This window comes from Emys orbicularis, chromosome 3 (assembly GCF_028017835.1).
Source record: "Emys orbicularis isolate rEmyOrb1 chromosome 3, rEmyOrb1.hap1, whole genome shotgun sequence".
NCBI lineage: Eukaryota > Metazoa > Chordata > Testudines > Emydidae > Emys > Emys orbicularis.
In genome coordinates this window covers 56,729,245-56,756,017 of record NC_088685.1, presented here as the reverse complement: position 1 = coordinate 56,756,017, position 26,773 = coordinate 56,729,245, and the positions used below count along the sequence as shown (strand labels likewise).

Here is a 26,773-nt window from a genome sequence, read left to right as displayed (position 1 = left end):
AAATGGGCTCAGAGAGAGTCTCAGCACATCAGTTGGCAGTCCCAAGATGGTTTCTGTGACCCAATCCGTCACAACCCTATTTTAACCTCCTCTTCATTTTGGTTGCTCTTCTCTGAACTCCCTCCATTCAGCAATATATGTTTTGGTAACAAGTTGCTCAGTAAACAGTCTTCCAGGAACGGCTGCGCCAGAGTCATTTAAATGGTCATATTAGCTTCCTGTTACATGATGAGATTCATTATTACGACTTTCCAGGTTTCTTCCACCTATTGTATTTCATATTATTTCCCACAAATGTATTACCTAATATTCTTCCAAGTGGATTCTCATTTTATTTTCTGCCCATATTTCTAATCTTTCTAAGTCCTTTTGTATTATCTCTCTATCCTCCTTGGTATGTGCATTATCAGCTGTGAATTTAATTAAGAAGCAGATTATTTTCTTTTCTAGATCATTACTGAAGATGTAAGATCAAACCAGAAACCAATTTCTGCATCAGAAATCAGTACCTTTGACCTTTGCTATGGACTTTTTGATAGAGTTCCAATCACAGACAATTTGAAATAAGTTTTAAAACAAGATTTTATAGGACACTTTGTTAAAAGCTTCACTAAAATCCATATATACATTTACTGAATTCACTTCAGCCACTCATTTTGTAATTCCTTAAAAAGGCGACAATCAAGTTTGTCAGGCAATACATATTGTTTCAGAATAAATGTTTGAATTTAGACGCTAACACTGACTATTAAATAGTTTTGTTATCCTCAGATGTAGTAATATTCCAGGGGTAGGCAACCTATGGCACGCGTGCCGAAGGCGGCACGTGAGCTGATTTTCAGTGGCATTCACACTGCCCGGGTCCTGGCCACCGGTCCGGGGGGCTCTGCATTTTAATTTAATTTTAAATGAAGCTTCTTAAACATTTTACAAATCTTATTTACTTTACATACAACAATAGTTTAGTTATGTATTGTAGATGTATAGAAAGAGACATTCTAAAAACGTTAAAATGTATTACTGGCACGTGAAACCTTAAATTAGAGTGAATAAATGAAGACTCGGTACACCACTTCTGAAAGGTTGCTGACCCCTGATATTCTCTTAATGCTCTTCCATAATTTTATTAGTATTAGAAATTAGAATCATGGAACAGTAATTGCAAATCTCACTATTCTTGCCTTTGTTTAAAAAATTGAAGTATGTTTGCTTTTCTGTAGTTTTCCAATTCCACCAAGTTACACATGATTTTGCGAAATAGCATTACTAGTGGTATAGTTCTTACGTTAGCTACTTCTCTTAATGCCCTAGGATGCATATCATCAGGACCATTTGATTTGTTTATATTCAAATTTTCCAAATATTCCCTTATTTGCTCTTGATCAGTCTTCCTTACTTCTTAATTATTCTAATTGCTTGCTTCTTAATTTTTTCTTTTATTTTTCTTAATTTTAAAAAGGAGTTTAATATCTTAGCCATGTTTAGTTATTCATTTCATCCCCTTCCATCTCTGCAATTTTATTTTTCCTTCAGATGTTATTATGAAAACCCTTATTATCTTAACCCCTTTGGCTAGCGTTTACTCATTTTTCTTTTTTGCTGCCTTATCTTTTCCCTGCAAGCCTTAACTGACTCTGAATATTATTGTTTGGTTGCCTCCCCTTTTCCAGTTCCAGAATAGGATTCAATAGTGATTTATTTTCTTGTCTCTCAGTGCCAGAAGCTACCAAAGGCATGGCACAGCCTGAGTGACAAATCACAGGCAAAAAAAGCAGACCTGTAAAATGCTTTTCACTTCACTTATGAGAATGATGTAACACTGCAGAAACTACTACTTTTATGTAACCTCTTGGTTAATAGTGACCATTACTTAATGGAAGTTTTTTGCAAGACGGTTACAAAATCCACATCCTATGCTTGATATATACATACCATTCTCGAAGATCTTTGCCTAGGATAATACATTATGTAACAATTTTTCAGTTCACTTGTTATGAGCCTGGTCTTCCAGCAACATCAATGTGCTTCAGATCATTTTAATCACAGTTAGGATATTGTGTCCTAAAGCCGGTTAAAGAATAACTAAGGACCCTTTTATGTGATTGACAGCAGAATAAGCTGTTTGAAATATACACACATAAACATATCTCCAATTGTGGGTTTAACTATTGACTGAATCCTGACGTGCTCAAATGATTAAGATTTTGAGTCCGTCCCATCCCCACACCCTCACATCCCTAAGACTAGACTGCAACTCAGAACTACGTAGTAGATAAAAAGGTTCTGAATACTTTCTAGTGCCCTCCTTTCACACAGGGATCAGCAAATATTTGGGAGATTCACCCATACAAATCAGTCTGAATGTAGGTTTTCGCCTTAAGTTATTACACTTAAAATTCTTGAGAATAGCATTTATTTATGACTTGGCAATAAACAAAGTTAGAAATTCATGCTAATGCATTCCTATGATATTCTTTGAATTGTATGTTAAACTACTAGGACAAACTCATCCATGAATGCCACTGCAGTCAGTAGAATTACATAAAGTATGAATTTAGTATTTTCTTGACTATATGAAGTAACAGATATAATAAATACTGAAATATGTAAACTGAGTAGGTAAATAAATGAAGATTAATGAAATATAATAAAAGACATCACAGAGACTGGCCAGTCAAAAGCAAAACCATCTAACACCCTGCCCTGAAAAGGTAATTAGTCCACCTGCAGAAAGAGGTGACAACCAGTCCACCTTGATTACTTCTTCCTAGCAATATTTAACATTCTGTAATCTTCAAACCAAATAGAATCAACCCTATAAAATTGCATAAACAACTCTTTGTTATTACAAATACATTGTGATAGAAAGGAACAGAGGTAGCTGTGAGGTAAGGCGGCACTGACATCAAAGATTTTTGATAACATGTTTACAAAAGGAAAGTGATATTAGAACCAGTGGTAGATACTTAGAACTATTTGGATTTTTTTCTGTTTATATTTAAATACAGAAATTTAAGAAAATATTGTTTTAATTAAAACATTTCCATTTGTTCTTCTTTAGATATTTTGAAACATTCCATTTATATATTTTTATTAATAAAAGATTTTTAGACTTGTTTACATTACATTTTATTTTAAAAGACTCCTGAAACACCTTAACTGAAGGCATTGTGACATTTGAGTTAACACAGCCAATTCAAACATAATTGACTTCAGAGTGTTATGTACTGCAAATGTATTAGTAAAAAAGATAACAGTGACAACACTGTGATAGTTTAAAAAGTTTCCTGACGAAATCAGAGACATAAATTTGTCTTTTTTGTGCTAGTCAGCAGTGGCATTTCAACCATTTCTATTATATTAAGAGAGAATAACAGTGAGAGAATGAAGTGTGCCCGCTACATAATAGGCTGCATTTTCACTGAGAATTTCATGTTATACTGTAAGTGACAAGAGTGTAGTTCAAGTTACTACTTTTTTATATACATATGTCACCACCATGATTCACTGGCACAGACAAACAATGCAAAATCCTGCTCACCTTACTCATTCAAGTCCTACTGAAATCAATGGAACTTACTAGTATCACTAAAGCATGCAAGATTTGGCCAACAGCTTTTATAATAATTTGGTTGGTAGCTCCTTTTTTATTATACTCAACTATTCAAAAGGCAGATTTTCATTACATTTAAATTGTACTGTTGCCCTCATGACTTTAATTTGTTTTGTCTTCTCTACATTTCTCTCTCCATTCTGAAAATCAAACACCAAGTCCAGGTTCTTATAAAAACACTGTTGCAGTATAGCTATTTAATTTCCTTAAAAGTATTAGTTACCAGAGTGACATTATGGACCTGATCCTGCAGTTGGTGCTCTGTGTGAAGTGTCAAGCTCCCGCAACTCTCATAGACTAAGATGAATTCAGGATATTCAGAAAAGGTATTCAGCACCTTGCAGGATTGAGCTCTAAATCCTGAAATGATACATCTTTGTATGTAACAATGAAATATGTCTTGTAAGTGTCTGTCCTTTAAAGGACCTAATCTAGCAGAGTATGTGAATGCCTTTCTGTGACATAGAAGCGGACTCTGTGATCAGACAAACTATCCAATAGATAGCCTGGCTTGCTACTTAAGCTAAAAATAACCAGATAATTCTCCAATTCACCACAAAAAATAGAGTGAACCCATTAAGGTGAAGAGACCTCACAGAAAAGTAAAGTGTGTATGTCCATCACCATTCACATACATCTATATCCTCTTCTAATTTAAAATCCAGTAGTGTGTGCTATGAAAGCTTTCCAGTGGCTTTCAAAATAGTCTTTTATACTTTCTACATATGTGGTTGGCTAGGTAACCATGGAGTGGGCAGGCAGGGACCAGCTACACATAAGCCACCATGAACAATGGGGAAATGGCCACAGAGTCCTTGGTTACACCAGTTCACTGATGATAAACCCAAATATAAGAGGTACAGAGAAGTCAAAATCCCTGTTCCAGCCCATTGGCTACAATAACAGCTGCACAGGGATTTGGGGACTTCCTGGTGCTTTTTCCCTCTGCTGAATGTGGATTGTGTAGCCCCACCCCAATGTGATACACTGCACAAAGCCCAGGATTTATGCAGGGTGGCAGGGAGTTATATATCACCTTCAGCGAATAAAAAGCAAAAGTTTTTCAAAATATTTTCCCCTTAAATCATTAGGTCTCTCTGGCTGTGGACTGGGGAATAAAGAGATCCTGATCATATGTAAGGAGCCTGTGTCATGTAATATTTCTACTCTACAGCCAAACAATCTTTGGCTTTACGAGGAGTGTCGTAAGCAAGACATGAGAAATAATTCTTCTATTCTACTCAACACTGAAAAGGCCTCAACTGGAATACTGTGTTCAGTTCTGGGCACCAGACTTTGGGAAAGATGTGGACAATTTGGAGAAAGTCCAGAGGAGAGCAACAAAAATGATTAAAGGTCTTGCAAACATGACCTACAAGGAAAAAATTGGGTTTGTTTACTCTGGAAAAGACTGAGGGGAGACATAAGAGTCTTCAAATATGTAAAATGTTAGAAATTGGAGGGTGATAAATTGTTTTCCTTATCCACTGAGGACTGGACAAGAAGTAATAGGCTTAAGTTGGAGCAAGAGAAATTTAGGTTAAAACTTTGTAAGTGTAAGAGTAGTTGAACACTGGAACAAATTACCTAGGGAAGGTGTGGAATCTCTGTCATGGGAGGTTTTTTAGAAAAGATTAGACAAACACTTGTCAGGGATGGTTTTGATAATACTAAGTCCTGCCTCAGTGCAGGGGACTGGACTAGATGACCTATCGAGGTCCCTTCCAGTCCTACATTTCTATAATTCTATAATCTGGTAATATTATAAACAGCATAGTAAGATATTGAGAACCCCAATCCCCGGAAGCTTGGAAAGAGTGAACCAATGCACAGTATAATCAATCCAAAGAGCTGAATCCTGACTTAGGAGGTTTCTGATGCACAGAGGGACAAAAGGGTGTAGATAGCTCCCACCTCCAAGCCCCAGAGAGCCTTACATGTGCAGTGGTCAAGCAGCATAGCTCCAGTACACCCAAATGAGTGCTATGATTTATGGCCCACAAATATGTTGGTATGCACTCCAGATCATCAGGGGGATAGTCTTGTGGATGACAAAGTGCATGGCTATCCACCAAGCTGGTATGAATATGTAGTATTCCGCCATAATCATAGAATGTCTTCTCCAGCATTATTACCACGAGTAATGGTACTGTATTTTTGCCAGTATGCCTGGGGAAATTCTGTCCTGTGATACCAGGATTCTTGATGAACTGGATGTGCCAGACAACCTGTTTCATCTCACAACACAGGCTTCTGGAAAGTAGAGTAAGCTTGGGCACATAGTGTGACACTGCCAATAAATTATTTGTTTTCTCAGGGAAGTTTAACTACATCCATTATAGAAACTTCTGAATTTCATTTATTTCCCCATGTTTCCCTAACATTAACCCATCTGCACAAACACCCCCACTCCCAATATTTTTCTCTGGATCTCATGTTGGGTCCACTATCCTTCAATAAATGAGGTTCAGATAGACCATTCTTCAGAATACCACAGCAATTCTCCTTTATTCACTTAAAGAATCACTGATGAATAAAGGCATTCCCCTTTACCAACTTGCTCAGATCCTATATGGCCATGAAATGAGTGACCAAGACTTGAAATTATACCTTCAACATGTGACTTTGTGACAATGCTGAGTGTGAGGATGTTTATAAACCCGTGGTTGATATTGTGTCATTGTTATGTTAATGTGTATGTCTAACATCTATTTTCTACCCATAGCTCATATACTTAATACCCTTAAGTATCTGCAAAATGTAACTTTTTCATTTAAAAATCTCTCTTAGCCGGATGATAAAAATAGCAAGTAAGCCACCAAAACAAACTGTCTCCTCTTTTAATAAATGTGTACAGATTTTAATTAAATTTCATGCAAAATACTGCACGTAGGTCTGAGATCTTCTAAATCAAATTTCAGTTTGGAATAAAACAGTATAGCCCAATTGTAAACCCAATGGAGAATGGAGCTGATAATGGACACACTGACAAAACTTCAATCACTATTTGTTATCTCTGCACTACAGCATTATTTTAGGATATTTACATAACGTAAGAAACAAATGCTTCTTTAACTTCCACATCTGATTGTATAGATGCCTGCAGAAAATTCAGTCCCCAGTTGTGTGCCCTCTCATGGCTGAGCCCCGCACAACAGCCCCTCTGTCTTTGTTGCCTCCAGAAAGCAGCAGCTCAGGCCACCCAGTGGTCTATCCCTCCTTGTGATTCAGCCCTCTAGCCAAGTCATGTAGCCTCACCTCGCTTAGTTTCAATCCTTCTGGGGTAACACACAAAGTCCAAATAAAATCTAAAGTCCAATAACCTTACACCAGATCTTCAGCCCCAATCTGGGCTCAGTAGTCCCTATCCCTTTATGACCAAGGCTTATATCTCCCCACCTGGGGGAGGCTGTTAAGACAACTCATGCCCACTTTCTCCTCTGGTTACAACCCAGAGACCAAGCCAGCGAAGATCTACTTCTTAAGATCCCTCTCTGCTTCCCTGGGCTGCTCCTACGTTTGGCTGTTTGCACACATCTTTCACAAAACTGCACATTCTGTTCTTTTCTCCCTGGAGCTCTGTCTCCTCATGTATCTTCCTCCCATGCTGCTGAGGTGCTTCCTAAGGTAGTTCTCAGCCTCTCTGCTGGCCAACTCTCCCCCCTTCCCTGCCTTTTATCCAGGGGCAGCTCTAGCTTTTTTGCTGCCCCAAGCACAGCAGGCAGGCTGCCTTCGGCGGCATGCCTGCGGGAGGTCTCCAGTCCCGCGGATTTGGCGGCATGCCTGCGGGAGGTCCGCCGGTCCTGCTGCTTCGTCGTACCTGCCACAGAATTGCTGCCGAATCCGCGGGACCGGCGGACCTCCCGTAGGCAAGCCGCCAAAGGCAGCCTGACTGCCGCCCTTGCAGGGACCAGCAGGGCGCCCCCTGCAGCTTGCCACCCCAGGCACGCGCTTGGAGCGCTGGTGCCTGAAGCCGCCGCTGCTTTTATCCCAGCTGTTGCTAATTTTCCACTTAGTCGCAGCTGGAGAAGTAATTGATACACCTATTAATCACTTCTTAGCGGCTACAGTATGGGGGTCTATACACCCCATCACAGTCATAGTTCTGAACAATTATTTAATAGAGCATCATAACTTTTCTATTATATGAACTAGGTTTTCTGATACCCATCTCTTTCTGCTCAAGTGCATGCTGCGGCTAACATTCTTTATGATTCATTGTTCTGATCATTCTCTCTCTCACACACACACACTTTCTGAGCAGCAAGATCCTCTACTGATTAGCAGTGACCTTGGGTGGGTTTTGCCTTCCTCTGCAGGGTATGGGTATGGGTATGGGTCACTTGCCAGGATCAACTGGGTATATCTCAATCACTTCCCTGCCTTTGCAGGGGCCTCGGGTACTGGTACACCTCAGTCTCTCTGCCTCTGGCACATAATGGTCCAGTATCCTGTGGGCTATAATATTTTGATCTAACTTTGGTTGTTGGGTTTAGCGTGTACGTGTTGGTGGCCTGTGATATACAGGAGGTCAGACTAGATGATCTGGTGGTCCCTTCTGACCTTTACCTCTAAGATTCCATTACACTAAATACAAGCCCCCAGTCCTCACCTTTATGTGCCTTCACAATTGAATTCCTCTTTATTCTTTCATATTAATCTTAAGGGGTCACTCCCACTGCTCTGCAAATGATGCCAACCTCCAATGCCCATCTGTCCACTTCTCACACAAGTATATTTGCAGAATATCTTCATATACTCAAAATATATGTGTAACCCCCAAGGAGATTACATAGATTCCTGGAGCTCTGTCTGCTGGCAGCTCAGGGAGGAGGAGCCAAGGCAAACTCAGAGTCTGTCCAGCAACCAATAGGGAGTGAGATGCTCCTCCCAGGGAGTTCAGGAGAGGGGAGAAGCCATTTTGTAGAGTGGGGAGCTGGTGAGTCCCAGGCCTGCAAGCAGGGTTCCCCCGAGAACTGGCCTCTAGGGACCTGACAGCGGATCCCTCACCAGGGTTTTCCTTCCCCACGGATGAGTCCCAATTGGTAGCATTTGCTGAGAAATTTCCCCAGCCAGGCTGGGTTCACCCCCAGCTCCCTAGGTGAGACTAGTCACCACATAGTCAGCTCTGCTAGTCCAGGGAAGCTGCCTGCTGAGTGTGTGACTGGAGGCTGGGCTAGGAGGCTACAGTTTGGATGTTAGGGTACTTGTATAACCTACACCTTGAGCCCTGCACCCCTTCGTGGTGAGGGGAAATCCTGGGACCAACGCAGCCTGATTCCTGCTTGAGGAGGATCCCTGACAGCAGACAGCAGTCCCTCTGCAGTGACTGAAGAGCCCAGCGTCATCTTCCAACCTGAAGATCATTCATGGAGTTCGTGAGTGCACCATTTTTAAGTTAGTTAGTCAGGGAATTTGTTTTGGGGACCCCCTACTCCCTGAACTGTGTCCTCAAGCCAGGGAGTAAGGGTTTGAGGATTTTATAACCTGCTGCTTATTATACCTGTGGAGGGATTCACCACCTCCTCCCACTTGTGGGTCTTTTGGGCTGAACTGAACCCAGTCAGCCACACTGCTAAACCACTGCAGATAATTTTATAGATCATCAAGGGCCCCAGCAAAGTATGCGTACCAACAGGACACTGGTTTTACACTTGTTACATCAAGTCACGGGTATTTTCAGTGTGGGCACCGGTGACCCTAAAAATAGTGTTTCACCCTGTTATGTTGTATTTGTTGCCTGTTTAATATAATTATTGTGTTGAATATATTTTTATGTGTTGTGTTATTTCTTGGAAGTCTCCAACTATCTGGCAAGTAAGTGGGGATTACCCTGTAGTTAGAATTTTCCACCCAAGCTGCCCTGGTGACCCTGCCAGGAAGGAGCGAGGGGGGTGGAGGCACCGCCAAATAATTTCATAGAAAAAGAAGGAAAAAGATTCACCCTGCTGAGTGGGTGGCGGGATCCAAAAGAACCCAGACCTGTCCATCAAAACCTGGAAGCGGATTGCCATTAAAGGAGGTAACCAGGTGAAGAGGGGCGCTACATATGGGATAAGGAAATTTCATATTTAACATGAAATTACATTCAGAAAAAGACCATGAGCTGTTAAACACCCATTTCTCCAGCAGAACATCCAGTCATATCCAGAAACCAGAAAATCGCTGCTAGAATGACTCCATTTTTATCCAGGTGGATCTACTGTGATGCATTAGTCAAGTGTAAATCAATAAACTCGTTTGAGGTATTACCTTTTCTTTATCTAATAAAAGTAGATATGCTTTCAGAATCCTGAAACTCTGTCTTAAATGCCACAAAAACTCTTAGAGAAGTTCAACAGAGTAAAAGGACAATGGAGACAATAGGTGCCACTCTAGCTGATTAATTCTATACAGTTCTTAGCCCTTGAGAACAGACTAGAGATAGATCTGTAAAACTGAATTGATTTGAAAAGTCATTGTAGACGTTGGGTGAAGACAGTATATGAAACCACCTCTGAGGCAAGGAGGGAAAGAAGAATTGGATATTTAATTAATAGGTGAAGGGAGATGTAAGAAGGGAAGAGGAAATTATAAAATTCACTATAAGATTAGACTAGTAAAATATGGTAAAGTACCCAAAGTTTTAGCTGTTTGTATTTATCATAAGACTGCAACCTATATTAAAAAGAGCTGGGTACTATCCAGTACGTTCAAAAATATTTTAGATCTCTCATCCTGCAGAAAAACAAAAAACTAATTATGAAAGGATGCAAAAGTCTATCTAAATTCTGAAAACATAAATGTAGGTTTACCATTCTACACAATAGGAGAGAGAGATGCTGAGGGCAAAAAACATTTTGTTTTTTCAAAATGATCCTTCTCTCTGGTAAACTGACCGTGCTCATTCCTAAAGGGAAATGTTAACAAAAGTCTAATTAGCTAATATTGCACAGTGTTCATAATTTCCCTTAATTTTTGTTGCCTTCCCAGATAACTTCAGCCATACTAAACATCTATAGTTTGGTTTCCTGCATTTATAATGCTATACTACTAATAAAGAATGACATTGTTCTAATACTGCTTTTCTATATTGAACATTTTTTTAATATAGAGTGGGTGAATGTCATATTTTAGGGCCTGATTCTGCAAACATACATATAAGTACCTTTATTTATATGAAGAATCCCATTGATTTCAATGAGATTACTCATGTGTGTAAAGATCCTCATGTCTGTAAGTGCTTGCAAGACCCGGATATTGGCCTCATTTGAAGAAAAAAAGTCTTTAAATGCTAGCTAATGGCATGCTCGGATTTCCCACACACACACACTTTTAATGAGCGAGACTGCTGTATTTTGAAGATACTATATATACTAAATAGGCTACCCAGGGAGGGAAAGGTTTTGGGGGCGAAGACAGAGTTTCCCAAATGACTCAAATATTTGGGTGGTGGCAGCCAGACCAGATCTAAGCTGGTAATTCAGTTTAGGGGTTCACATGCAGGTCCCCACATCTATACTCAAGTTCAGAGTGGGGGTGAAACCTATGACAGTGCCCTCATATGCTTTCATATGAATTATATCCACAGAGCAGCATATTTGACTGTCACACATATTTGGGAAGTTTTTCTGCCTTAAAACTGCTGAGTTAACTGTTAAAATTTCACATCAGAGAAATGCTCTACTTTCAGAAGTGTTGACATAACCTGTCTATCTATGGTACTTCTATGCTGCCCATAACTGTAGTATCTGAGCACTTCACAGTCTTTAATGTATTTATCCCCACACTACCCCTGTGAGGCAAGGAAGTACTATTTTCTTGATTTCATAGATGGGGAACTGAGGCACAGAGAGACTTAGAACTAGCTTCACAAAAGTGATTTAGGCTCAGTATTCCAGTGCCTAACTTTAGGCACCCCCTGTCACCTAACAGAATTCATAGCCCTGAGTTAGGTGCCTAAGCTGCCTATACAATGCATTGGAAGAGTTAAGTGCCTAAGAATAGGATCCATAAAAACCAACATGATGAGTGGGGAGCTGCGAGCCAGTAGGAAATGACAAGGAAAGGGATGTGGCCTAAACCCTGCCCCTCAAAAAGACTTACATGCCTAACTCTGGGCCAGAGGAAGGCATCCATATCCACTTAGTACACACAGCTGTGACCCCTCTCAAGTTGGGTGCCTGAGCCCTTTTTTGAGAAAAACACTAGTCGTGGTGGTGCTGTTCCCCTTATAACTTTTAACCAAGTGGTCAGAAAACTCTCAGGATTCAGGAGAACAATGTTCAAATCCCTCTGTTGGATTCAGAGTAAGAATTTTAACCCACTTCTCATGAGCAGCAGACCCAAACCACTGGGCTATAGGATATTCCAGAGTGAGGCTCTCTCAGTCTCTAGTGCTGAAGCTGTTCTGCTGGGTATACATAATTAAATAGTCATTGGGCCAGATGACTCTCTAAGTCCAGGGTACTCCCCTGGGATATAGGAGAGCCAAAATTTCAGTCCCTGTTCCAATGACTCACTACATATACAAAGTGGATAAATTTCAAAAGAGGAAGGCCCACCCCGGAATATCCTATAGCAATGTCCTCAGATATGGTGTCAAATCTCTGCTACAAGTCAGATAGAAAGGAGATATGAACATGAGTCTCCCACATTCTGGGTGAGCATGCTAACCATTCTAACGCTAGTACCAATCTGTTAGGTGGCTGCTGAAAACACCTAGATTGAGGATCCTTCAGGGGCTTAGGTATGAGCGGTGCATCAGGATTTAGGTGGCCTGCACACCTACCCACTGGCAGATTTTTAGGCACTTAGGGGACTTTATCAGTGGAAACTTAGGCATCTATAGTCCTCTCATGGGCTTCTAGAAATTGCATACAGCTCAGAGCCAATGCATCAGTGTGCATGCCTGTATTGCACTAGCATATGTGCTTATTACAGTCTTCCTTCCTCTAGATCCTCCATCCCTGTCAGTATCAATGTGAGAAAACTGCAAGTATGATGGCCATCATCTTGGCCAATGCCTTGGATTCACCTCATGAGCTTCAGAGGTAAAAGCACAAGTCTTTGCACTTGTTCCACTGCACAGACTTACATCCCCCATGGATTGGGCACATAGGGAGATACATAAGACACACTGACCAACAGGTTACTCAAGTGAAATGCATAACAACTGACTGAAATATGAATTTTGGTAAGTGACACCAAAATGTACAGATTATCATAGTTTTGAAGTACAAATGTATTAAAAAAGGGGTCTTCTCATTGCCTGAATCCCATGATCCCCTCTGTCATAAATATAAAGGGAAGGGTAACAACTTTTATGTATGCAGTAATATAAAATCCCTCTTGCCAGAGGTACGGAATCACTTACCTGTAAGGGGTTAATCAGTTCAATTAACCTAGTTGGCACCTGACCAGAAGGACCAATGTGGAAAGAAGATACTTTCAAATCGGGGGGGAGGGGGAGGTTTTGTTTGTGCTCTCTTTGTGTGTGCCCTCTTGGGACTAAGAGAGAGACCAAGCAGGAAAAAAACATCTCCTAAAAAGATCCTGAAATGATACATCTAAAATTACAGAAATTGTAAGTAATAGCAAGGAAATGTGTTAGATTATCTTTTGTTTTAGCTTGTGAATTTTCCCTATGCTAAGAGGTAATTTTATTCCTGTTTTGTAACTGGGAAGCAGAGTCAGAGGGGAATCCTCTGGGTCTGAAATCTTTTTATTTACCCTGAAACGTTATCTTCCATCCTGATTTTGCAGGTGTGATTCTTTTACCTTTAAAAAAAAAAATTCTTCTTTTAAGAGCCTGATTGATTTTCAGTGACCTAAAATCCAGGCATTTGGTCTGTACTCACTTTGTTAATCTACCGGTTGATATATTATTCTCAAGCCCTCCCCCCCCCAGGAAAGGGGGTGAAAGGCTCCAAGTGGCCACTCCCTGAATGTTTAAATCACTTGATGGTGGCAGTAATACCGTCCAAGGACAAGGAAAGGAATTTGAGCCTTGGGGAAGTTTTTAACCTAAGCTGGTAGAATATAAGTTTAAGGGGTCTTTCATGTGGGTCCCCACATCTGTACCCCACAGTTCAGAGTGGGGAGGGAACCCTGACACCCCCACATAAATCAGCAGCAGGATTGGAACCCCCTAGAGCTTCACATCCCTAGCTTACTTACTATTTGATCTAAAGGAGTAATCGTTAGCTGTTTTGTAAACCAGTCACTGGAGGAGGCCTAGCCCACTTTCACAGTGGGTTAATACAACTATTTATTAGTCAGCTGTAGAATAGTGGTGATTTGGAACCCTGGATTCTATCCCAGACTGTGGAAGAGGAGTGTGGTTAATATTGGTTAAAAACAGGATAACCAAAATTGGTTTAGTCACTTTGAAAGGCAGTGAAGAGCAGTGGGGATGACTAACTGCTAATTAATTTAAAAAATGGAGTGGAAGAGTTTTTCAGCAGCTCTTCCCTGACTGCTTTCTAGGTTGGCGCTAATAGCCTTAGTCAATAATACTTTATACAGCCATTAGAAGAAGTGAGATTTGAACTCCGAATCTACTTTTTCACACTTTAGAGAACTTTCTTGGGAGCTATAGACAGTAGTTAGTGACAGAGATTTTCGCACTTCTCTCCCTCCACGAGACATTCTCACAACAGCAGATTTGTTGTCAAATTAATCAGATTTAGCTTATTGCACAAATTTTCAGCCTTTCAGTTATAAAATGTTCTATAGACAATCACTATCCTTGGGTAACTGATAGTTGAGCAATCAGCACATCAAGAGCAATAATGGGGATAAAGAATAAATCCCAGAGTGGTTTAGATTTCTTGGGGAAAAAAATAGAGGGGACAATTCAATGAAAAATTACCAAATGGGGTGATTTTTAAAACTCTTATTATCCTCTCTGTATGAACTCATTTTTCATTAAACCACCATGAAAAATTCAAATAGTGCTCAAAGTTTATATCCGATATTTTGTTTTTCTGCCATATCAAAAGATTTTTACAATAAGTTTAAAGCTCTCATTAAACTAAGCACTACTGACTCAACTTAACTCTCAAGTGTCTTTTGTAATTAACTGAAAATGGCTCACTTCTAAGCTTCCCCTGTTTACATTTAGAAGACTGTTAAAGAAATAGCTATGGTGTCATTTGTGCAATTTGCTTTGCAATGTTCTGCACTGTCCATTAACATAAACATTAAAGAAAACCCACTAGCATGAATGTCTCTGTTTAAATTATGTACCACCTTCTCAAGAACAAGAAAAGGGACACTGGGGGAAAACATAACAGGAGTTAAAGAGTACCTATCTGCTGGAAGAGAGGAAGATATACCAGGTAGCAGTCAGTTACAAAATGGCTACTTCAGGGCTGCAGCAGCTTTGTTTTGCCAAATGTATATGGTTGGATCCAGAAAGGAATGCTGAGAAAAAAGTTCTTGTAAGAGGGCAGCCTGGAAAAGTTTAATAGGAAATATGAAGTCGTGTGCTCCTGAAAGAGGGATTGTGCACTGTATATCATGTCTGCCTTATAAGACTCCAGCTGGTAGAGGTAGCCAAAGTAGGGATTGCTGCACTGATGGGGGAGGAGTAAAATAGGGTCCAGCACCCCCTGGATCCAGAATTGTGAAGGGGAGATTTCCCACTCTCTCTAGAGAAAGCAGGCTCCAGGTGGTGCTTATCATATGGCCTGGGGGAAACGTTATAGAGAGGAACCAGCCAGAGACTCCAACTGGCAGGAATAGCTGTAAAAGATGCCAAAGCAAAGGTTTTTGGAAATTTAGAGAACTTTCTATAGTTCTAACTGCACTTTCTCTGCCTGGTGCTGATTTGCTGTTTGTTCTCCTTCCCCCTCTCTCACAATCTACACTTCAGCTTCCCTCTACACCCACCTGTCCTGTCCTCTCCTCCTGATTCTCCCCTTTCAATTCCCTTCAGTGTCTCCTTGTGACCCAGGAACGTCTTGGTGCCAATTGGAAGAGGGTACAGGGATGCATGGAGGTAAGGGAGTTACAGGGATACCCCTGGGCCTGGTATCTACATACTGGTTTTTAAAGAGTGTCATATAAGGTCTCTACTGAAAACCTGTGTCATGCTAGTCATAGAATCTTAGAATATCGGGGTTGGAAGGGATCTCAGGAGGTCATCTAGTCCAACCCCCTGCTCCAAGCAGGACCAATCCCCAGACAGATTTTTACCCCAGTTCCCTAAATGGCCCCCTCAAGGATTGACCTCGCAACCCTAGGTTTAGCAGGCCAATGATCAAACCACTGAGCTATCCCTCCCCCAGCACATCCCTCGGCCCACGCCACTTCCTGCCATTGGCCTGGAGCGGCAAACCGCGGCCAGTGGGAGCCACGATCGGCCGAACCTGCGGACGAGGCAGGTAAACAAACTGGCCCAGCCCACCAGGGTGCTTACCCTGGTGAGCTGCGTGCCAGAGGTTGCCGACCCCTGCTCTAGGGGGTTCTAGACAGGCAAACACAAGCAGCGGGGGTTGTCCTGTTTTCAAGTACAGACAATGGCTTTTTGGACTATAACCATAAAGACAGAGGAAAAACTCTGGATCTTTCCACTGAGAAGACAAGCAGACAGCATGGGTCAACTTATGAACAGAAGACCACAGCCCAGCCTAGCTGTAATATGCTGGAAGGATTTTAGGTGAGCTTTTTTGCTTTATAGGGCATGATCATATCTTGTTAATTTTGTTTAGGCTCTAGAAAGTGAGTTATGATTTTATTTGATATGTAACCATTTGTTTCCATTCATTCTACTTGCTTCTTCTCAACTCTCTGTTCTTTGTTAAATACATTTTCTCTTGTTTCTACTATAAACAAATCTAAGTGGTGAGCATTAAGCAGAGCTGTATTCCAAGGTGTAACTGGTAAACTATGGTGTACTGTTCCTTTGGGAATAGAGGATCAGGGAATACACTGACTGTCCAGTGGAACAGAGGCTAGATGCACCAGGGAGATGCTCGGAGGGCTTGGGGGTTGGAGAGAGCCTATCACTAACCTGCAGAGGGACTGTGGAGCCTGCGTGGGCTGAGAAAAGAGTGCTTATGCCCATGGCTAGTGCTGTTAGGGAGGTGACCCCTGTCAGGCAGAGAAACTGCCTTGGGTACCCCCAGGAAGCATCACACTCCTTTCCCTCTGCTTATCTGTCCATTTATCTTATTCCTTTCTAGCTAAGTCCACCCCTATAAAAGATGGAAAAACATGGAGCTAATGTGTCATTTGCTGCCATCACATTGTTCATTCCACTTGTGAATTATGCCCCTTTCCCCACACTCTGTCTGCTGGTCTGTTCAGATAGTCCAATCCTTAAAGAGCTTACAATCTAGTACTCCATGCTTGAGCAGTGTCTAGCACAGTGGGATCCCATTTCTGTCTAGTCCATAGGCACTACAGTAATAAACATTATGAATAATAATTAAGTCCTTATTCAGGCAAAATTCCTGCTGACAGTAGATGGAATTTGTCTTGAGTAAGAACTGTGATATTGGCCTCAAAATAAAGTACCAACATCCACATTATATATTGTTTATTATAAGCTGTTTTCATTAATTCTAATGAAGTTTAGCCCATCAGAAAATTGTGTTATTAATTTCACATGAACTTTATTTATATCGCCTCAAATAGATTAACAAAACTGAATACAAGCCTGAAAAATCCTATTTTCTTCCCCCATGGAACTTAACTAGAAACAAAAGGGGTTCAGACACTGTAATATTTATAAATCAATTATGCATAATTTGTAAATTTGTACTATATCTCATATACAACTTTCTGTCTTACAGAATGTTTTATATTTCTTGTTAACAGAGAATGCAAATGAAGCTCAGAGGAATTCTACAGTGACCTTTGTTTTATTACAATTACTGTATATTTATAGATGAACAGCTAAACTTCAGTTTGAAATTTCAGAGCCACAACAACTTTGAGTTTGAATCCTTTGATAAAGCCCATAACATGATTAAATAAACTTCATAAAGTTAATTCCCCAAGAAGAAAGAACTTCTCAGAATAAATTGCTTTGTGTATATTGAAATGTTAAATAGAGCTGCCAATGTATTTTTACAAATTATAAATTAAACAAAACTGCAATACTGACAGATGTCAAGATGGGATAATTTTTTTTTAAATAACTCGGGAGAGAATTAATTCAGATTCCATTACTGGTCTGAGGTACATGAATGTATTGTAGGAGAATCAGTGTTGTCTAGTGGGTAGGTTGCTGGATTAGGAGCTCGAAGACCTGAGTTTTATTCATGCCTCTGCCACTGTGTAACTGGGCACCTTTGTCTACCTTTTCTATTAAGACTGCAAACTCTTTGGGGTAGGGACTGTCTCTTATAGTGTGGATCCTAGTCCCAGTTGCACAACTGAAATACAAATAAGTACATTTTTTTAAAAAGATTTGACTCCAGCAAAAAATTAAAGGGTCTAGCTTCTGAGGCAGACCGTAGAAGCCAATTTTTGGGAGGCCCTGGTGGTGTGGTTGCCAGACTTATACTGTATTGTTTTAGTAGGCCCACCAAATCCACTGTACAGTTAATTAGCTTATTGAAAGACTAAAATATTCAGTTATTGTACAACAATATAGACCTGATTCTGCTTCCATTGAAGTCAACGGCAGAAATTCCATTGACTCCAACAGGAGGACTGAGCCTAAAGAAGCTACTTGCTACTTCCATCTTCTTCATATGAGCACTGCCAAACAAGACCCAAAATTGAATCTCTGCCACAACAGACTTGGTATTCAGATTTATATACAACTAGTAAATAATCACTAATAATACTGCAGAGTATATCTATTAATTCAGGCTTTTCCTGTGGTGTCGGATAATGAGTGAAGGGTTATTCTCTGTTTCAAGGGTGTGAGGAAGCTCTTTCAAGGGCTGACTCAAAGTCCACTGAAGTCAGTGGCTGTGCAAAAGTGTGAGTGCATTTTTATATGAAAACTTTAAACAAACAAACAAATACAAGAAGTAAGGTTTTATAAGCTGCTAAAATTAAAGGAATGGAAATGATCAATATATTAGACTAAAATACAATCATTAGCAATAACCGCATGTAATCCTTGACAAAGGTAGGTGTTACTAATTAAAAGATATTCTGATCATTAACTGTTTCTTTCACAGAGCTATCATTTACTTCAAAGAATATCTGAAATCAAACTTTCAAGGCTCTGATTGTGAAAGGTGCAGCATAACCTAAACATCCATTGAAATCATAAGGAGTTGAGTTGCTTATCACTGCCTAATGAAATAACTCATAATAGCCCTGATCCAAAGTCTACTGAAGTCAACAGGAACCTCTTAATTGACTTGTGGGCTTTGGAGCAAACCAAGTGAGCAGAAAAATGCAACTGTCATTAATTTTTGAAGAAAATAACCTGGATGTTCATTTTATCAAGAATCAGCCTCACATATAAAAAAATCACTTCTTTCTTTGTATTTTATATTCTTGGTGAGATCAAGCTACTTGTAAACAACATGCCAGGTTTTTTTTTTTTTTTAAGAATATCTTGTATTAAATTTGATACAAATGTTTATTTAATTCTTCTAGTAACTATCCACGTAAAGCTGAAAAGTGTGGTGTTCCACTTATGCTTATCTTCCCATCGCAACTTGCATTCTCAGGTCATGGATGAAAGAACTACTGTACACACACACACACACACACACACACACACACACACACACACACACACTCACTCTCTCTCTCTCTCTTTCTCTTTTCCTATAAAAGCTTTCTAAGTAGTTCTTTGTACTGATTCAATGCTTTGGAAGATAGAAGGAACTAAAATAACTAATTCTAAATGTCAATCCAGACTGGAATACTAGTTGCACATTAAATATTGCATATCAAAATATAAATATACACCTCTACCCCAATATAACGCAACCCGATATAACACGAATTCGGATATAACGCGGTAAAGCAGCGCTCCGGAGGGGGGCGGGGCTGCGCACTCCGGTGGATCAAAGCAAGTTCGATATAACACGGTTTCACCTATAACACGGTAAGATTTTTTGGCTCCCGAGGACAGCGTTATACCGAGGTAGAGGTGTATTAGGCACCATTCTGCCTTTTTTGTCCTGCATGGGCATATTTCCCCTCCTCTACACCTTTTGTATACTATAACTTTACATTTTAATTCTTTGATGAAGCCATATTATGATATACTACAGCATTATTGCTATATGGTAGCAATCTTGTGTTGGCCTTGGGACAGGTTTGGCCAGTGCTGCATTTCATTTATTTCTCAAATATGAAAATGAAAATGTTGTCATAGATGGAAGAGTGTATAAATGTGTAAATATTCTATGTAAACTTTACAAGTAATTTGCACACTTACTTTCTACCACTGAATAATGTGTCAAATGTGTGAATTTAAGGAGACGTGTGGTACAGTAAGTCTTCCCTTTCTGATGCTCTTGGTATCTTCATGTCTGAAATCAGAAAAGAGCCTGCCGCTGATGTGTTCAGATGCCAGTGCATATGCTATTGGAATTTGTGACAAAGTGACTAACACTACATTTCCTGTGTACTCAGAAATCCCATTGAAATCATTTCACAGTGGATGAGCAAGTAATGCAAAATCAGGCCAAAGGGCAGCCCTGGATTGCCAATTGCCAAGACCCAATTAATCTGAATTTCTCATCCCCTCCCCCTTAACTAGAATTACTTTGGAGAAGAGCAGTAAACGCCTATAGTTGCTCTGTGGCAGTAGAGTACTGAAGGAAATTGTTTGTAATGAGACAAGAATGTGGAATAAACTTTAGTCACTATCACATAAGTATTATAAAACACAAAATAATGTAATATTGTCTTGTAGTAACCATAAGGAGTATAATCCTGAGCCTGCCACCCTCACTCATGCAAGTTATTCCTGCTGAATTTATGGAGGTGCCTACTCATGTATGAAACAATTGTGGAATAGGGTCCTATGTATGTTGACTAAAAACTGCATGAGAAAACTTGGATATGTAACATACAAGATCAAGAGAAGAAACCCTATTGGGTCATTTAGTTCAGTCCCCCTCCAGTGCAACAATTATCCATACAGTATATTTGCTAGTGCTTTGTCCAGTCTAAATAGTAGTAGTGCTACTACTCAAAAGTAGTACTAAAGAAAAGCCTGATTGTACATTACATACATTCAAATAGAATGGATTTGCATTTTAACAAAAATGTGACCCATTTTCATGTTGCTAGGATCAGTGACACCAGAGATGATCTATGTATTGCAGTCAAGTGTCAGGGGGTAGCTGTGTTAGTCTGTGTTAATCCACAAAAACAACAAGGAGTCCGGTGGCATCTTAAAGACTAACATTTATTTGGGCATAAACTTTCATGGGTAAAAAAAACACTTCTTCAGATGCATGGACGGTATCTGCATGTCCATCCATCTGAAGAATTGGGTTTTTTACCCACGAAAGCTTATACCCAAATAAATCTGTTATTATTTAAGGTGCCACCGGACTCCTTGTTGTTTTTATGTATTGCAGAAGTACTGGTTATACTACGTGTTTCCAGAAGTATATTGTTTGGAAGGTAATAGGTACAGCTTCCTTGTTTGAGCTAATTCTTACTATTGCTAAACATCTGCCCCCCATTGGACAAACAACTACCCATTGTGTGGTTGTCAGGTAAAATACATCAAGCTGTAGGAGGGGAAAATTCTGGCTTTAATCTCTTTTAGTAAGTCATTTAGCACTTTCAAAATAGTGAAAAACTTCAGAGGTGAAAACAGTTGTATTCTTTTCTAGGTGCTTCTAAACGGAGGATACAATATGCTTCTAAATGGAGGATAGATCCATCAATGGCTATTTGCCAAAATGAGCAGGGATGCAAAACCATGCTCTGAATGGCCATAGCCTGTTTGCCAGAAGCTGGACATGGACAACAGATGATGGATCACTCAATGATTGCCTGTTCTGTTCATTCCCTCTGAAGCACTTAGCACTGACCATTGTTGGAAGATAGGATATGGGCTAGATGGATCATTGGTCTGATCCAGTATGACTGTTCTTATATTCTAAATTGTAGTAATAAAGAACAGTTTGGCTTATAACCTGATATAGTCAGGCCCAATGGAGGAGAATCTGAAGAACTTGAGAGTATTTATCACACTGAAGAAGGCTGTCAGCTCTCTGCAAAATCTGTCCTAAAAAGTCAGCATTGAAATATTTTAGTACTATTATAAACCTCTGAAGAATGCTGAGACAAGAGACAATGCAATGAGAAATGATTCCAATGGAAGTGAGGAGCCTCAATACCTTTGAAGATCAAGGCCTTGAAGCCCAATCCTGCAAGGCTCTGACCTCATCCCAATTAATGCTGAGTAACCTCAACTCCCACTAAGTTCCAAGTTAGTACCAACAATAGTTTTGTTAGTGTATCTTACCACCACAGTTGTCAACAGTGTTTCCCTTTGTCTGGGTTGTTCAACATAAATATTTTTAACAGTTCCGATCTAACCTGAATCAGCTCACCCGCAGAAACATACTTGGCATCTTATGTGTAGATGTTTTCAGATATAAGTGGCAAAATTCATAATGTTCATGCAAAGAATAATTTACATTTTGAATCTTAAATTGATGTCATACACAACCTATCAATCACAATTTTACACACAAATATATCTAAGTGACATAGATTTAACTCAGTGGCAAGTCATTGGTACAACTTTTGTGTATGGTTTCTATGTAGAAAACACAGAACTATAATACCTCTCATGTAGATTATTTATCCACGGGAAAAGCTGGTAAACAAATACTTTAAATTGAATGCAAAATAAGCAGTCTACTGCTATTAAACGTTACCTCAAAGCCTTAATTTTGTAATTGATAAAATACATTACAACTTTAAGATAACAGTCCAATGAATAAAATCCAATTGTACAAAAGGAATGAAATTATAAAAAAATTATGACAGGTTTCAGAGTAGCAGCTGTGTTAGTCTGTATCCGCAAAAAGAACAGGAGCACTTGAGGCACCTTAGAGACTAACACATTTATTTGAGCATAAGCTTTCGTGGGCTACAGCCCACTTCATCGGATGCATAGAATGGAACACACAGAAAGAAGATATTTATACATACAAAGAACATGAAAAGGTGGGAGTAGCCATACCAACTGTAAGAGGCCAATCAATTGAGATGAGCTATCATCAGCAGGAGAGAGAAAAAAACCTTATATTATATTAGTCTGTTAAATATTCCAACAACATAAAGTAAACAAGCTGCCACCTACACTGGAAAAATAGAATATTTATCTTTCTACAGAACATTTAGGGATTATAAAAATATGGTACGGGAAGTGTCATGTCTTTCACAATTAAAATTTAATTATGTGCAAAATGCAGCCGCTGAAGAATGATACCACAAATGCTCTTCTTGCGTGACCCCTTCAGTCAGGTTATTACTTCTGTCTAGAAAACCTGGACTTTCGCAGGTGGAAAGCCAAGCCTGGGGGCCATGCTAGTTATATTTGAGGCTACTCCATTATGTTTGCCCATTGACATTTAAAGTTGACTTGTTCAGGTCCATTAAAATGTGGGCAACCTTAACACCAGGATTGTTATTCTTAGGCCCTTCTCTTTGGCCCAGCATTTTTATTGTATTCAGTCTCTTATTTTTCTCTGTCGGAAAACCAGCAAGCCTATCTTTTCAGTCTCTAATACAACTGCTATTGTTCGTTTAGAAAACATGCTGGGAGCCCCATTACAGCCCCTCTAAATCCTAGCGCTATCTTCATGCGTCACTCACCATCCAGAGAAGCAAATTCTCAGTAAATCACCCCCACTGCGCAGGCAGCAACTTTGCCTGCCAGCTGCTGCCTTTGGAGAAGCTCAGTGGGCAAACTGGACGCGGGGGGCTTGTTCAGTTGCTCGCAGGAGTGGGTTAAAGCCCGCAACGCTCCCAACAATTAGCGCCTGGAAACCTTAATAGGTTCCCCAGTCTCCGCGCAGAGAGAAGCCGAAACACTTTCTGCGGCTTAATTGTCTTAATAGTCAGCTTCTAACATCACATTGTTGGGGAAGTTTCTGATTCTAAGGGACACTAATTAGCTTTAAATGATGCTAAATACCATCCCTACAGTTGCAAGGGCTTCTCTGGGACTTTTACAAGAGACAAGCATTCCGGTAATTTAAAATCACTTTGTTTTCTTCTCCGAGCTGTTAACCGTTTGGAGAAACACTGACCCGCAGGACAACCACGGGAGAACCTCGCCTCCCCCCCTCCCCCCCCGACCACCTCCCCCCTATTTCTTCAAAGTGCCTTTGGCAGTGCACAACTGAAGCAAGTAGTTCAGCTTTTCTTCTCCCACACCGCTCAGGCTTGGCTGCCCTTAAAGAAAATCCTCTCCTAACAACGTGTCAATGTTACATTCCTCCACAAAGGCAACTTCTATTAGAGGGGCTGGGAGTTTGGCTCCTAGACAGGGAGCTTTGTGGCCATGCAGAAACCAGGGAGAGAGGAAACATTTCCTGCATTAAAATGCAATAGCCTGGCTCAGTGATTCATGCCTGTGCAGGGGGCAAATTCAGCCCCTCTCAAATAGCTGCCCTCGAGCTCCAATTCCCAGCCAGGCGGCGGCTTTTCTCCTTATCTCTAGAGATTTCTCTGTTTTGCATTTCTCATTTGATAACTGTATTTTGACCTCACATGTCTCCCTTTCCCTGCAGCTTCCAAACCACGGCGTGGCTCTAGGATCTTCTTTAATAAATCAGCTTGCCCTTGCTCTGTACACAAAGCATTAATATGACCAGAACCCCAGGTATTAAGAAAGACAAAAAAGGAACTTAGACCCTAATTATTATAATTGGGTGGCTGCTCTGATGACCGGATCCACAGCTTCCGGACCTTCCGCGCCCTCCCGCTTTTCCAAACTCAGGTGATTACGATATCAGCCGCGTGTTATTAGCACACGTGGAAAGCCATCATCCCCCCTGGAGCTGGGGCCGCCCACGTGCGTCTCTCTATTGACCAAGGGAGCATGTGGGTGACATTGCAGGGTGCAATATGTCTCCCTGAGCCACAAATTGAGGCAGGATTTGCTATTCGCTTGGTACTTGTGCAGTTTCGAGGTCAGACCCTGTTGGCGTTTAGGGTCCTGGTACTTAAGTCGGGTTGTCCGCATGCCTTTGGAAATCTCTTCCCTGCAAAGTCAAGGAGTAGCATCAAAGGGAATAAGATTTTATTGCTGGGTGGTTGCAATAAAAGAGGGAGAACTGGCTCACAACGTGTCCGCATTATTATAAGTGAGAGCTGAGAACAGCGACAGCTTAAATCACCATTGAAGTATAAATGATCTTTTAGTAGGAATCAGAATTGTATGCTGGAGATGAGATTAATTTTAAAATAACATCCTGCCCCGTGTAAGTGGTTTGAGGATGTGTCTGCAGTTCTCCCTAGCCCTTTCATGGGAGCGGGCTGGAGGTTAGCAGCAGACCCCACAACTAGTGTGGAGTGCAAGTCAGATAAGTTTAACTATCAACGAGAGGCAAGAGCAGAACCCTAGATAGTGATTTGAGATTGAAATAGACCTTTGAGACCCCATTAGAAACACCTACCTTCTTTTGGCGGCCGTTTAGCTTCTTTGCTAAGGTTGCAGACCTGGGTAGTTTGCAGCTCCTGGGTCAGACACCCCTCCGTCTGCTCATTGAGGGGCAGCACCACATTGCTGAGCAACACCAGGGACTGGTCGTCTATTCCCCATTCTCCCAAATGCTGAGGGCAGGTACATTTTGTATACATGATCCCACAGGACTCAGTTCTCCCGTTCTCGGATTTCAGGCAGTTCTCTAGCCAAGTGCACAATACATGGCAACCAAACTGGCTCGGGCTCACCTTATTCAACACCAAAAACTCAAAGAAGGATTTTTGGTCTTCTTCCTTTTTGTGTAATCCTGGGAAATCGATGGGATAGACCCGGCGTATCTGAATAAAATTCTTATCATATTGCAGAAATACAAAAGCATTCTTGGAATCGCAGAGCTGCATTATAGAATGGTTATTTTTTAAAAGATCCTTTATTTTTTCATGGGAAAAATGATCAAATTGATAAGCCAAAAGGGAAAAGTTGGAGCAGCTGAAGTCCTTTTTGGAAAATTTCAGGTAAATACTATATTTGGTCGGATCTGGATTTTCCAGCGTCCAAGTGCAGTTTGTAAAGTTTTTAGGAAACATTTCACTTAGAGAATACGATCCATAAATGACCCCCTTCACCAGCGTGGAACACCAGAAGTCTTGGGCAGCATTAAATCCAAACATAACCAGTAGATAGGTGGAAAATATATAAATCAGCAAATTACGAACAGCCTTCATCCTATGTCATTTGGCCTGTAGAAAATGAAATGAAATAAAAATGCAAGTAGAATTCTTCACGCATTGAAAATCAAACTCCTTCCAATATTCCAGCCAGCTGTTTTCAAGATTCCAGTTAGAACCCTCTTCAAAAAGAAGGGCAAGTAATTTTTATTTTTTAACACAAGGAAATTGTTTGATGCTGTGTGAACAGCGCCATCACGTGGCCATCACAACAGTCAAATTCCCTAAATTCAAATAAAAAAAAATAACATTTATTAGATTATTAAATGGAATGCCCTCCCTTGTCTAGCATGTATTTGGCGTGATCTGGAACTATTAAATTTAGATAAAAGTCAGAGACTTTCATCTGGTGGACCAGAAGAAGGACTAGCTATTTATTTATTTATTTTATTTTTGAAAAAGTAAATCAACAGCCTAGGCACCATTTATATATATGCACAGAATTTCACTAGACCAGATCAGAGAAGCTGGCAACAGCTGTTGTTACATATTATTTTTTCTATTAAGACTGAGAAGTAATTGTGATGAATTACAGTCATAATTTAAAAATGCACAAATTATTATTTGCTACAGATGGAACATTATCTCCCATATGTCTACATGCCTCTGCAGTGGCCACCTGGTATACAAAGGTCTCTGTAAAAAGAAAATCCGGAGAGGAAACACTGAGATTAATATGTGTTAATAAAATCTTGAAACTGTTATCCGGGAAAGAAATATAGATGGTTAGATAGATGGAAACTGTGGTTGCCTGACACCGCCATTGAGACCAATCATTTTAAAGACAATCATTTCAATGTGATATAACCTCTTGGAGTAGATAACGTTGATAAGTAT

The 26,773-nt window shown here is 40.2% G+C and overlaps 1 protein-coding gene across 1 annotated transcript in view; it reads right to left on the bottom strand.

Annotated features, from left to right (window-relative positions):
- ADGRB3 (adhesion G protein-coupled receptor B3) overlaps positions 1-25,933 on the bottom strand; it is a 624,198-nt gene extending 598,265 nt beyond the window's left edge. Inside the window, exon 1 of the mRNA XM_065400780.1 lies at positions 25,180-25,933. Within this exon, the coding sequence (XP_065256852.1) occupies positions 25,180-25,933 (754 nt within the window). The remainder of the gene's footprint in view (positions 1-25,179) is intronic.
- Between the last annotated feature and the right edge of the window lie 840 nt (positions 25,934-26,773).